This window comes from Pogona vitticeps, chromosome 2 (assembly GCF_051106095.1).
Source record: "Pogona vitticeps strain Pit_001003342236 chromosome 2, PviZW2.1, whole genome shotgun sequence".
In the NCBI taxonomy this organism is placed as follows: domain Eukaryota; kingdom Metazoa; phylum Chordata; class Lepidosauria; order Squamata; family Agamidae; genus Pogona; species Pogona vitticeps.
The window spans coordinates 88,571,871-88,586,773 of record NC_135784.1 but is presented as its reverse complement, the minus strand read 5'-3'; the positions used below and the strand labels follow the sequence as shown (position 1 = coordinate 88,586,773).

Here is a 14,903-nt window from a genome sequence, read left to right as displayed (position 1 = left end):
GAGTGCTGTGGGGTTTGATACTCTTCATGGTGGACTGGGTCCTGGTGCCCTTGCCCCTTGGTGCAGGACTGTCTGGGATATCCTGGACTGTGACAAAAGTAATAACTTATTGTTTTTTTGCTTTTGTGGCTGGGGATGGTCTTACTATATATTAGCAGGGCTCTGGTGTCTACATCCTGTCATAGTTCCAACTTTTCCACCCATCATGTCACTATTCAATTGCCTGGTAATTAAGAGAGAGAAAACTCCAAAGATGTAATGTGCCATCAAGTCACTTCTGATATGTGGTGACTATCTATGATCTCCAAAGTGTACCATTATTAAAAGTTATGCTCAGATTTTTCTTGTGTTATTTCTTCCCACTGCCCTCCCCCCTTTTTTTAGTATTGTCTTTTCCAATAAGTTCTACTCTGGTCTTGCAAACTAACAGCCGTGTCTTCCTTTATTGAGACAAGCTGTCTCATGGTCTTCCTATCTTCCTATTGTCTCTCACCACCACCTCTCTTTTCCCAGCAATATTGTCTTTTCTGGTCAGTTCTGCATTTTCATACATGTCTAATAAGAGCCCGAGTTTACTTATTTTTGCTGTTGCGAGAGTTCAGGCTTGACTTGATTGAGCATCCGCTTCTCTACCTTGCTGGCTGGCTGTGATATTGGTAAGGCTCTCTTTCAACACCATCTTTCAAATGAGTTGTCTTTGCTAACTTGCAGCTTTCCTCTTTAAAAAAAAAATCAAAAGGTGAAGGGACTTTTTTTGGAAAACATATCTGTTACATGTTTGTGGAGCCATTGATCTGCTACAATTTTTCTCCCTCAGCTTGCTTACCCCAAGGGAAAGGGTTAGAAACTGGAGCCTAGCTTTCTAGTCTGGATTCTGCAGAGTGGGCACAGCAATATTAGTTTACCTGATAGGTCGAAGTGTGTGTATGTTCCTCTTGTTGAATGTGTTGCACATTCACCTTGCTTCCCTATTCTATCTAAAATGGACTTTCAAACTATTTTGGCACAAAGGACTACAGCCACCTCCAAATTGATCGTGCTTCTGTCCTCTCCCAGCAATCATGATATACATAGATCATGTGCTCATTTTCCAAGAGCCTTTTGCACTGCATAATTCTACATGGGGGGGAAGTTTCTGTTGGAATGGTGTGTAATGTACTGTATATAAACTTCCATTTTAAAAAGCCAGGATATTCAATTATTTAAAAAAAACCCACATCCTGTTTATGAATATAACATATTATACCTCTGTAACAATGAGCACAAGAGGATATCCTGTAGACCATCTTGACTTATACCTTTTCCTGCTGGCAATGTGGACATGATATTTTGTGGCAATATCAGGCCATTTCCTGGATTTTGACACAAAAGTACAATATTTCACATTCATAAACCAGAGGGTGTTCCCCCCCAAATAATTATAAATTTAATCGTCATTGCCTAATTTTTCAGGGATGCCAGTAAATGACGTATCACTAAATGTGTGTTTGCATCTACCTGTTACCACTTGATAACTATGCCATCAAACCATGACCTGCGAGTATTAAAAGGCTATATACAGATCATACATCATGTGCTGGGTCTAGCTCTCACTTAATTTGTCATCACTGCATCACACACTGCTATCTAACTGGCAGTTGATTGTGGTAATATGGTGTGTGCCTTTGTGTGTGTGTGCAAAGAACTATGGCCGTGTCTGATAAGTAACTCAACCCCTCAGAAACAATATGGCCTAGTAGTTGGAGTGCTAGATTGGGACTGGAGCCAAAGTCCAAATTCCCACTCAACCATGAAACTCACTGGGTGCCTATGGTTTGTCATTCTCTCTCTCAGTTCAGTCTACCTCAGAGGGCTCTTTCAAGGACAAAGTAAGGGAAGAACTTGCTTTCTTTAAATTACTGGAAGAAAACAACTGACAAATGGATAAGCCAAATGTGCTTCTGTGATGGCTCATTCACTTGACTGTATTCATCAAGTGATAAACATACCTAAATGAAGCAAGCAACAGCATTGTTATTACCTCAAGAGCAGTTATTTGCAACTGATGTGACATCATTTTAGCAAAAGCTCAGCTGCCTGAAGCAGACCTTCAGCTGCCTCTCCCCTCACTATAAATACTATATATATATATTTTTAAAAAAACTTGTTATATCATGTAGATACTAATTTCTGTCCTCATCTGTATTTCAAAATCCTGCCACCTGAAACAGTCTGCTTCACCTAGACAATGAAAGGAGACCTGTCCTCATTTGATGAAAGGCCCACCTAGCCCAGCATTCTGCTTACACGGCATCAAATGAAATGTCTGTTGGAAGCTGACAAAGCAGGATGTGAAACTAACAGAGGTCTCACGCACATGTTCTCCAGACACCAGTGTGCAGAGGGGGACATGGGTAGGCTCGGCTAAAGTGCTGGAGTTTTCAAATGAGGCACTTATTTGGGAAAATGAAATGAACAACACACAGAAGAGGGACACAAAATATTTAAATGCATTGGAGAGGAGGGGGAAGGAAGGGAGGGAGGGAGGGAGGGAGGGAGGGAGGGAGGGAGGGAGGGAGGGAAAAGAGCTAAAACCAGAGATAAGACATTCGATTTCCAAACTCTCCCCCATCTAAACAGACAAAACTAAAATGAAACTCAGCCAGTTGAATCACATGATGGTTTTGGAGGTCCCTCATCCCTGCTCTCAAGGGCCCATTACACTTCCTCCATCCTTCCATCCAGCACTACATAGCCCAAATATTTTTCACATTCTGAAGGCCCTGGAACTAAAAAAATTTATTTGAGTAATTACAGATTTTTTTAATTACAGTAAAGCTAAAGCTATGACTAAAATACTAGACAGACTTGTCTAGGAGTTGGATTCACTGAGCACTGTGAAATTCTCACAACATCTGCCCATTTGGGTACCCTGACTTTTGTCCAGTCGAGGAATTCTTTCATGTGTAAAAGGGTGTAGATATCAGTACAGACTGCAGCTTAAATTCTCACTCCTTAAATAGCCATGTGCTATAATAGTAACTGCCACAAGAGGGACTAAAAGCCTATTCTAGGCCAAGTCTTTTGCATTCACTTAGGAATGGGAAGGTGCTGGCAGAGGAGGAAGCATTCACAATGTGCTAAATGGCTGCTCAACCTTTGAAAGAAAATTCATTATTAATGGGTGAACAAACCTCTTCAGAACTGTCTTGAACAACAGCAACCCAATACATCTGCAGTAACTGAGTCCTGTACTCCATTTAAATACATTATTTTGCTCTGTTGTACAGATACAAAACTATATTGAAACAACTAAAGCCTTTTGTTCCTGCAACACCCATTGTTCCATAGTATTAACCTTTTTATTATTTTCATTCCATTTGCAATTATATTATGTGGCTCCTTTTAACAGCACATCATTATTTATTTATTTTATTTATTTATTTATTTATTTCATTTCTATCCCGCCTATCTGGCCAGATTCGACCACTCTAGGCGGCTTACAATCAGCAGTAATAAATATTAAAAACATTACAAATACACGAAAATAAAGATCATAAGAGTATAGAAGAAAAAGTCGTCAGGAATTAACTGTTGGAATTAGCTGTTGGGAAGGCCTGCTTATACATAAATGTTTTTAGTTGTTTTTTAAAAGTGCCCAGCGAGGGGGCCGCACGAATCTCAGGAGGTAAGTTGTTCCATAGGCGAGGAGCCACCGCCGAGAAGGCCCGATTTCTGGTCTTTTCCTTCCGGGCCTCTCTCGGCGTCAGGCTCCTCAGCCTTACCTCCTGGCTTGCGCGAGTGACACGGGTAGATCTTGGTGGGAGGAGGCGTTCCGCCAGATATTGAGGTCCTAAACCGTTTAGGGCTTTATAAGTAAGCATCAGTACTTTGAAGTCGATGCGGAATCGGATGGGCAGCCAATGCAATGCGGCCAGAGTGGGGGAGATATGTTGGTATCTTCTCACTCCACTGAGTAGTCTGGCCGCAGCATTCTGCACCACCTGAAGTTTCCGCAGCAGCCTCAAAGGTAGCCCCACGTAGAGCGCATTACAGTGGTCTAATCTTGAGATTACAAGCGCATGTACCAAAGTAGTGAGGGCCCCCACGTCAAGGTAGGGTCGCAGCTGGGCTATCCGCCTAAGATGGAAAAATGCGGTACGGACCACAGACGCCACCTGGTTTTCCATAGTGAGCGCCGGGTCCAGATGGATACCCAAGCTGCGAACCCCATCGCTGACAGGCAGGGTCACGCCCCCAAAAATGAGGGAATTACCCAAATCCCCAGCTGTGGGAGCGCCCACCCTCAGTACCTCCGTCTTGTCCGGGTTCAGCCTCAGCCCGTTCTCCTGCATCCATTCCCGTACAGTCTCCAGGCAACGCTGAAGGGACAGAACGGCATCTCCTGCAGTTGGAAAAAAGGAGATGTAGAGCTGCGTGTCATCAGCATATTGATGGCACCGAGCTCCACACCCCCTGATGATCCTCCCCAGCGGCCTCATGTAGATGTTGAACAGCATTGGGGAGATGATCGACCCCTGTGGAACCCCACAATTGAGGCTCCACGGGGCCGAGACATTCTCCCCGAGCTGGACTCTCTGGGGTCGGTCCTCCAAGAAGGAACGGAGCCAGGCAAATGCCCGGCCACCTATTCCTAACTCGGAGAGCCTCCCCAGGAGGATACCGTGGTCAATGGTATCGAAGGCCGCTGAGATGTCGAGGAGGACCAGCAGAGACATTTTGCCCCTGTCGGCCTCCCTCAACAGGTCATCGCACAGGGCGACCAATGCCGTTTCTGTTCCATGGCGCGGCCTGAATCCCGACTGGAATGGATCCAGGGCATCTGTTTCATCCAGGAACGCCTGAAGCTGATCGGCCACCACCCTCTCAACTACCTTGCTTAAGAAAGAAACATTGGCGACGGGCCTATAATTGCCAATTTCGTCCGCCGCCAAGCTCGGTTTCTTTCTTATGGGCCTAATGAGTGTGTTGTTGTAATTTTTTATGTCAGACTTTGTTTCTTATAAGAGTCACTATATTGTATCTCTACTGCAATTCCTCCCACCCCAATCTTTAGATTTAGATAATGAGGCAAAAATGAATGCAATTTGGTGTCCTCTACTTGTCATTACTGGCCATTCACAGATGAAAAAAAAAAACACCAGTCTTACAAGGATTAGTTGAAAAGCAGCAGACGAGGAGTGGATTAAAATTTAATATGAACTATGATAAATAAAATAAATCTTCTGTAGGCGAATATTAAAATTTCTCAAGTCTATACTTCCCTACCTAGGACTGTATTAGCTCACTGTTTTTTGTGTTTTTTTTAAAAAAATTGGAGATTTACATACATATATACTTACTTCCTATGAATGGAAATTGCTTGGTAGGTTGGGGGCATGTGTCCTCTTTTAGCAAGGACAAGCCTCAATTTAAAGGCCTCCCAGGGGGCAGTGCTCCTTTGGAATATATTCTTTATTTGTGGACAGTCCTCTCTAGTAGGTTTTAAAAATAAGGAATGATAAAGAGGAAGATCACCACCTGGACAACAGACTCAGCGTGTGGAGACATCGGCTCTCTCCCAGCCTTGGGTCAATGCACTGCAGTTGTATTTTAAATTTTTAAAATCACTTCTAATGTTGTATCTTTTGTACACATGAATTAGCACACAAAAATTTATGAAAGTCCATGTTTTCCTTCTATCCATGATGTGTAAATGGCCATCCTAATCAGAGCCAGTCCTCAGATGAGGTGAGGTGAACTTGTAGGCAGCAACTGGGATGAAGTACAGTAGTACCTTGGTTTATGAATGCCTTGGTTAATCTAGTATTTGTTTTACGAATGGAAATCCATTGAAAATAATACCCCGGTTTATGTTTTTTTCATACGATGAAGTTTTCCCAGGATGCATTGTTCCTGGAGGTTTATAGCACTGCCCCTGTTCCTATGGCAATACATGTTTGGGTTTACAAAATTTTTTGCATTATGTACCATCCTGTACAATGCAATACATTCGTAAACAGAGGTACTACTGTACTAAATTGCATGACTCCAGGGCTGCCTGTCCCTGCCAGTTGGTGGGCCTTATTTTGCGATATATGTGGTTCCCCAGGAAGCAAAGCATTCCTGTATAGAAAACTCCTGGACTAATGTCTACTAAACTGTGCCATATATATATGGAATTCCCCCTCCAAATATATATTGATTGATATATATATACAGTATTTGGAGGGGGGATTACAACTCCCAGAATTCTCAAAAAAAATTTCTCAGGTAGAATTCCAGGTGTCCCTGAATTCATAAGTATATTTCACTTATCCTGGAACAATGGCTCAAATTGTCTTGGACCTACTTCCTACCTATTGTTTCCTGGCAGGCCTAGGTCTTTTTGGGAGGTGCAGTTTGGAAGACTCTATAAAAGAACAGCACCCTTCATAAAGACTGCGGTCTCCCAGGAAACCTAGTTCTGGAGACAGCCTGGAAGCTGCAAAGACAAAATACTGTGCTTAAATGCTTAGAAATACAAACATGTTTTTCTTTGTTTATTACTTTATATGAGTATGCCATAAGAGATCCACAGTGCCTTATTCTCTCTTCTGCCACCCATCATGAACACCATTTTTGTTGCTTTGCATTTTGCAGGCGAAGAACACAGAAGACAGATTTATTTGGCTGCCTTTTTTAAAAAAAAGGCTTATCAAGTGTCTTTGTCGGCTTAGCAGAGCCAAATGAATAAATACACATCCAGGAGCTGCACTCACAGACAGGAAGTAACTTTAATTAAATATTGTGAAAGTTGAAAAGTTTTTACAGCTTGAATTTCTGCAAAAAAATTATAACAATCTCTACAGTAGTTAGTTTTCTCTAACAATAGAACTGTACAGTGTTTGTGTCTATTCCAAAAGATTTAGTTAAGAAGGTGAAAGATTAGTCGATTGAGAGATGACTTAATTTTAGATGCAATCTGATATAATGGAGAGGAAATAGGCATCCTTCACACAGCCCAGCCAACATCAGGCTTCACTTGGTAAAGATTGAGACATGACAATTTCCACTTAAAGCCATATTCTGTGAAGAGCAACGTCTTTAAGAATCATGTAAAAGTCATAGGATCTATTTTGGGTAAGGAGATTGTTTTTAAATATAAATTTAATTCTCCCCCCCCCCAGCGCACTATAAATACTTGGAGACAGAAACAAATTCTATATATTGTCAAAGGCTCTTTGGACATTGAAGGAAAGGGCTAAATATGCGTATGACTTCAAATGAGTGTCTGAATAGGTGCAATTGTTTTCTGAATGGGGTTAAGTGGAGAGCATCACTGGACAAAATATGGCTTTAAACTTGATTACATTGCAGTGCCATTGCTTACTACTGTATGTGAATTAGAATAAATGCTTGGACTATAGAGAAGCAATACATTGAGATCCTTATATTTTCCAGTTTCTTTAGGTGTGAATGTGTTCTTCTGGTTCCATGGGGGGGGGGACCTTATGGGATTTTTCTCTCTCCTCCTACCCCTCCCCCGCCCTTCCCAAATGATCACACAGTGACATCTGAGTGAAATCCATTGCAAAATCCATACAGGACGCATGCACGATTGCAGCATTGTTGCTCATCTAGAAAAAAGTCGCATTGTCTTAAGGTAACAAAACAGTCCTTTTTGTGCTTTTCAAATTCCTTTTGTTTCCTTAAAATGTAAGTGATGACTGACAGTTCTGGTGCGCAGTACAATGTACAAGTGAAATGAATATGATTTGCATTGTTAAGGCATCCAATCTGCTGGTTTATATTTATGTGAAAGACAGAGGAAATATACAAGCAGACAAGAAAGAAAGTATTTTCATTGATTTCTATGAAGTTTCTCCCCATGTTTAATGCACAAAAAATGCGTCACTCCAAAGGGGAGAGATTCCATGCATATTAATAGAGTAAAACAGCATTAGATTTTTTTTCATAAGCCTCAAAAGCAAAGAATACTTTTTTAAAATCTACATAACTAAATGCTACAAGAATAATATGCTACTTTTTGCCATATATTGGGAGGGAAAAACTTCTTAACTTACAAATAATACAAAAATAGACAATGGCTTTTGAGTGAAAATAAAACAAAAATAATGGAAGCATGTTTTTAAAACAATGACTAAAAAAATGCTATAAATGAATTGTATTAAAATCACATTTAAACAGCTAATACACCGGTGAATGACCAAACAAATTAGCACTTTTCACATAGCAAACATACACAATAAAATAAACTGGGATGTTGCAAGGGGAAAAGCAATGTACAAATTCCAAAGATAAATACATTATTTATATGGATATTTTACAAAATTCTTCTTTTAAAAAAACCTTCTTTTCTCTTTAATTCATTTTGCAAGCATGTGCAATCTTAAAGGTAGTGAGCTCGGTTTGCAAAATATGCAGTATTTCTTTTGCCTATGTGTGAGTGTGTGTGTGAGACTGGAAAACTATCTTAAGACATTACATTGTATAAATAGATCATTAACTTTGGCCAAAAAAAGAAAAAATCTACAGTATTCATTTACGTACAAAACTCAATGGGAAACGGGGATGGGAATCCACTGTATCCGGCAACCTGACCTTAGAAATGCAAGCATCTTTGACTAAGAACACTTCCCAAGTAATGAGAGCTAAATTCCTGTAAATGAAGGTTTATTTAACAACCTTTGCACAACTTTCCTGTCTTTTCACCCTCCTTTTGTGTATTATATTCCTAGCAAAAACACCACTACCTGTTACTTAAGGGGCTGATTATGTTTCAGAGTGAAAGAAGAGAAGTAACTGCAGCTCAGAACGGATACTTATGTGTGTCCGTGTGTATCTACACACATGTACGTACACCAAGGCTATTCTCTCAGATGGCAGGGTTAGTTCAGGATTTGCTCCTGGACCCCACTTAAAAAAAAAAAAGGGAAGGGAACTTACAAAATTTTTGTTGAGGGTATGCACAAACTTAAACAAGCTCACACTTGTGCCTTTTTCTTATCCTTTCAAATCCCAAAGAAGATCTGCATGCATGGACGGGTTAAACTGTATTTAAGAAGGCTGCTCATTTGGGACAGTCTGACAGACGTGGAAGGCAGAGAGCCATGCTGTTCGAATTCTGCAGTTTTCAGAATGACATTCAGAGGCACTGGCTTACCAAGGTAAAGGTGGGATACACATGCCCTTAGCTACATGTTTGCTAATTTTCTGTCTTGCATTATTTACAGAATCGCCTAAGCACAATATTTTAAGAAAAGGGGCAGGTGTGCAGATTTTTTTTTTTAAAAAAAATTCTCACTGCTTCTACACCAGAGTCTTAATGAGTAATCTATATGTGCCCCTGTGTGTTCTTGCACACGCACACAGACACACCGTTCCCTAACATGTAAAACATTTGAAGAGTGAACTGTCAGAGGATAAGTTACACATATGAGCCAACCCTGAACTGGAACAGCCATTACTGTTCTAAGGGAAAATAACAACCCTCTAACTGGCACTTCTAACATCTGTTCCATAGAAATTCATTCTTAAGCGCTGCCACTTAACCTCCCTTCATTACGGTTTCTTTTAAAAATCTCAAGGTGGGGCTCAGCAATGGTGCTTGTCATCCTATTACTATTTGTAAAAGACAAAATGGCAACTGAGTCAGACTGAAACCAAAAAAAGGACATAACTGGATTTTCTTCATGGCATCCTGTAAATCTTGCTCCTCAGGATGGACAGCTCAAATTAACATCTTGTACTTGCAGGCTCCAGGTGAATTTCAGTATTATTTTGAAAGGACGGTACATTGATTTTCTTTGACTTTGTTTAAAACTTTGCAGTTATTGTGAGATTCTTCCTTTTACCCCTTTTTTTTATTAAAAAAAGGCCTGAGTTAAAAGTTCCACGCTGGGACTTGTGTCGAACGTTGTTCTGAAGCAGAATCCAACTTCTCTATTAGTTTGCTTCTTCAAGGCAATTCTTTCACATGGGGGGAACTATCATACCAGATATAGCTGTTAGAAGAGAATGGTGGGGCAGGGGAAGGGAGAGAAGAAGACAAGAGAAATGTCACAGTTGGTAAGAGAACATTTGTTCAAAACACTTGGTAGCAATTCATTCACCTATTCTTCTGTCGGGACTTACATGTTACATTGCATAAAAGCTTGGGAAAGAAACATTGTTTTCAAAGTAAGGGAGCCACCTTGAAATAGCTCATTTCAAAATAAGAATCCCAGTAAACAAAAGTGAGAATGCCCCTCAAGGCTGAACGTAGAATGCAAGTGTAACCAGTCTCTGAGCCGCACATAAACAAGTGAAGTTCCTTAATTAAGATCAATCCGTAATTTCAAACTGAAATTTATTTAGACATTTTCATAACAGAAGTAATACTGTCAAATTTAGCATTTTGCATCAGAATTTCTTTTCAAAAGAAAATAAAAATCATAATTTGGTAGATCATAGAAATGGCTTTCTTCCAATATTTTATTTAGATATTCTTAGTCAGGAACAGAAAGAGAGCTATTTTGGCCCTTATGGAGATAAGATGTCATTAAAACGACAATTTTCAGACATCCTGCAGAAGTGAACATAGAATAGGAACATGCTTTGATGACACAGAAGTTGCAGTTGTAACTTTTGGAAATCAGTCACTAATCCTCGGTAATCTCAAGATAACTATATAAAAAGTTAACAAAATGAAATAGCAGGTTCTTGAAAGGGGGCAAACAAAAGCTTTCAGAAAGCCCACAAATAAAGCATGCAGCTTTGACCTTCTGAAAGCATCATTTGGCTAAATCATCCCAATGAGCTGACTGAGCTATCTACAAGCTAGTGAACATCCAGCATGTCCTCTGCTCCTTTCCTAATGATCAGAATTCATATTGGGATTTTACCCCAAAGTAAACATGAGTGGTTGCAGCAAATTGCAGCTAATTATGTACCAATCACATGACTGGGTATGGGTGAGATACACTGCTTGTTAATTAGGTATATTTTCCCACTTTGCCTTTCATAATTTTTAGATATCTATCCAATTTGTAAAGTGCCTTAAAATATGTTCTAACATCACACAGAAGAGCATCAAAAAAACGGCAGAATGCTTTCCTAAAAGGAAGAGCCTTCACCAGCTTCCAGAAGGTTATTTATACAGAGATGAGGTAGGACATCCATGTAATTGGATGTTGTTGATGGGCCATTCCTCTGTACATGCATCCAATCACATCTTAAAGTCATCTAAGCCAGTGGTTCTTAACCTTGGGTTACTCAAGTGTTTTTGGATTGCAACTCCCAGAAGCCTTCAGCACCAGCTGTGCTGGCCGGGGTTTCTGGGAGCTACAGTTCAAAAACACCTGAGTAACCCAAGGTTAAGAACCACTGATCTAGGCTAATGGCCACTGCCATAAATTGTGATCCTGAATTTCATAAATTAATGACGCACTTGATGAAGAAGTATTTTCTTCCTTCTCTTCTTAATCTACTGCCAACCAGTTTCATTCCAGCGTTTGTGCAATCACCTTGTCTTGTGTAATCTGCCATGACTTCAAAACCCTTTTGTACTCTATTCTCCTTGACAACAAACACACAAGGAAATATCTGACTTGATACGAACCAACCGGAGAATAGTTTGAACTCTCCTCCTTCCCCTCCCCTTTTAAAAAAATCTGCATGAGGAGGTGATTCATATTAATTTCAGTGCAGATTTGGTTTATCCCCTGGTTGCTGTGACATGCCTGCTGATGAAAATCTGGTCCACTTGGAAGCATTGATGTTCCCAACCACACTGGACATATGAGTCTCCCACATCGTTTCATTAGTCTGAAAGCCAGTAGCAGCTGCTGCCATATGTATGTACAATGCAGCCACAAGAGGCAATCGTGTTACAAGGCCAAATCAGGGGTGTGCTTGAATTAATACTGCTGTGCAAAGTTGCCATCACAATGAAGCAGATTTCTGTTAGCAGTCATACTACTCATTAAATGTGCACATCATATCCCAGTTCTGTATCAAATCACTCCATTATCTATGGACTGGGATGTGGGCACTTTATAAACCTAGAGGAATCTGCAAGGGCAATCTACTCTCAACCCTGCCAAAACTGACCAACAGAAGCAAACGTATTAATACAACTGGGAGTTGCACATGGTTCAAAGTGATGAAGGCTACCTTCTAAAATGTCAGCTGTGTGGTTATTTGTGAGAGGACAAAAAGAGAATATTGGCTTTAGATTGATGATACTTCACAGGGACATGATTTAAAACCAGAGCAACCATCTCAAACATCTGGGTAAGTGATTTCTTGGAGAAGAACTTGGACCCATGGCTTGTTCTAATTCAGAGTGCTTTAATTAAAGTCTTTAAAGTCTGCAGTAATTTGATAAGAACCAAGCCAGAATGGGTTGGGAGTAGGTGGGAGGATGCGGAAGGGAATGTTTTCTCCACAAACATGACCATATGTGCATGAATTACTGTACAAGACTAATCAGCAAGGGGAAGACAGTTTAAGCAAATGACAATGACTAAATGAGGAAAAACAAGAGAAGACAAGAATGCAAAATATATGTGTGCAGCTGGAGGCAGCCATCTTAAGGACATGACCTATTCCGGAAGCACAACCACCATTCCCTTGAAGAAAAAACAACATCCAGTGTCTCTGCCCCAAGGGGGTTCTTTAAAAGACCAGCATAATATGAAAATCTTTACAAACAAGCTAGCTTTTTAATCTCTAGTGTTATTTTAATTAGATGAACAGCTTTTAGAAGGAAGACTACATATAAATTTCACTTTTAACCATCACAATTTAAAATTCTGAAATCTGGGTAACAGCAGCAAACATTGTTTCAGTCAGACATTAGAAAGCTGTCATTATGCCAATAGTTTTGGAAAGGTCTGGTTATTTCCAGTCTGAATGATTTGTTGGCAAGTTTGCATGGAAAAGAAATGATATACATTGGGAATAAGTTAACTTTTTACAATGTAAGTCGATAAACTGCTGAAAGGTTTCATGACTTTTGATCATTTTCCTGAAAGCAAGACTATGTATGAACTACTACCTTTTCTGCATTGTTTCTTTTCTTCTTTTGTAAAAACAAAGATCAGCCACTGCACTCATTTAATGGCTGCAGGCTATTTCAAAAACCTGTTTAAAACAGTGCTGGGGAGAACACAGTAGGGGAGATCATGTTACCCTGGTTCTCAATGATGATGTACAGAAAATGAAGGAAGCCATCTTTAGTTTATACTGACACTAAAAAAACACATGGCATCACCATGCAGAGTTTTTCTCAATGCCATGCTCAACATATATGTGCAGCAACTGCAAGCCATTCGTTGAGCACGGTGCCTTGCTTTATTTAATTTTTAACGGATCTAAAAAGTGAAGACTATTCAATTCTCTCCTTAAATTTCATGAAGGACTCCAAGCAGAAGTCTCCCTAATCACAATGAGCATTCACCCCACCTTTTGATCTTTGAAAGGTTAACGAGGCTCGTGATCTAAACAAAGGGGAGCACCTCACCACAAAGTGTTGACCCAGCTTAGGCAACAGACTGCTTATGTTTTTAATCATTACCTACCTCCTTGATTGCCGTGAGCATTTGGACCAACCCTAACGGAACGATTGCCTCTGCAACAACCTGCCTAGTCAGTGAAGGTGTATTTGCATTTACATTGTAACATTGGTTTGATACAGGGATGTAAACAGTGTGTGCTAAATTCTTTATTCTCATTGACATAGCCTATTTTGACAATGACACTCCTCAATGAGAAATGCTTAAGTCTTTTGAGATTCCTTGCCTACAGAAAGGTGACAACAATACAAGGAGCATTGGTGCTTTTTTCCTTATCATGCTCTCCATGCTTTGCACAAATAGGGTGAAATCCCGTTGCTGTAATTTACAGTCCTCAAGGCTGACAGCAGCAGCAGGAGCAGCATGTTTTCAAGAATTAAATGTTTCTGACTTCTTTTCTGTAGTTCCTGGGGCTCCCATGTAATCCCTTTGGACTGTTGGGAAGCTGTGGGACAGGTGAGGGAAGTCTTTACAGCAGTTGTCTTTCCTCTGTGTGTGTGTGTGTGTGTGTAATTGGAGACTTCCTCCTCTTATCCTACAGCTTCCAGGAATTTCTGACAATAAAAAGGGATTAAACAGGAATCTTGGTCATGTTATGAGAGACGTCAGAAACATTTAATTTCTAGGAAAACCACAGCAGTTGATTACATCAACGCTCATGTGGCATAAATTACCTTTACCCATTGTTTCAATGCAAATCTGGAGTCCTTTTTTTTTGAGAAGTCAAAGTACACATAAACAATTGACATGAAAGGACTAGATGCTTGTTCAAAAAGATGCAAAGCGCATCTCCAATGCTTCTGGTCCATGCAACAAAGTAGTAGCCATCATAATCCTGCACATTTCTTAAGGTGTTAGGGTTAAAGCATTATTTGTGCAATTTTGCTTATTTCGCCAAATGAAAGGTCCTGTTCTGTACTCAAGAGGGCAACCAATTAGCTTACCTGCTCATGGGACAATGAGAATAAAGATATGGATTACAACTCCATCAACCCTGATCAGGAATTACAGAAATGGTAGTCCTAAACATCTGAAGGATACCAGATCAGGGAGTGCTGGCCTGCTCCATGGGATCAGGTGTTCCAAACTCATGTATAGGTCAGATATTGGGAGTTCTTTTATCTGAGGATGTAAAGGCATCCTGGCAGTCCAGATTGCCAGACGGTATCGGTGTACTAAGATTTTGTATATTTTTAAACGCTGATTTTATAAACTGGACAGGGGCTGGTGGGGGAGTCTTTGCTCCCCCCCATCCCCAGAGCAGAATCATCATCATAATCTTCAGAGTTACTTTTTCCCATTAAATATCCATTCTGATCCATCATTACCAAGTTGTCAGATATAAAGGAGGAACTGAAAGACAAA

The 14,903-nt window shown here is 40.2% G+C and overlaps 1 protein-coding gene across 6 annotated transcripts in view; it reads right to left on the bottom strand.

The window, feature by feature from the left end:
* Window positions 1-6,736: 6,736 nt before the first annotated feature.
* Window positions 6,737-14,903, bottom strand: part of EBF1 (EBF transcription factor 1) — a 447,315-nt gene continuing 439,148 nt past the window's right edge. For all 6 annotated transcript variants that reach the window (XM_020791311.3, XM_020791274.3, XM_078385600.1 and 3 more), the window contains one exon: window positions 6,737-9,986. Coding sequence is in view for 3 of the 6 variants with exons in the window: in XM_020791274.3 (XP_020646933.1) it covers window positions 9,955-9,986 (32 nt within the window). In the remaining 3 variants the exon portion in view is untranslated. The remainder of the gene's footprint in view (window positions 9,987-14,903) is intronic.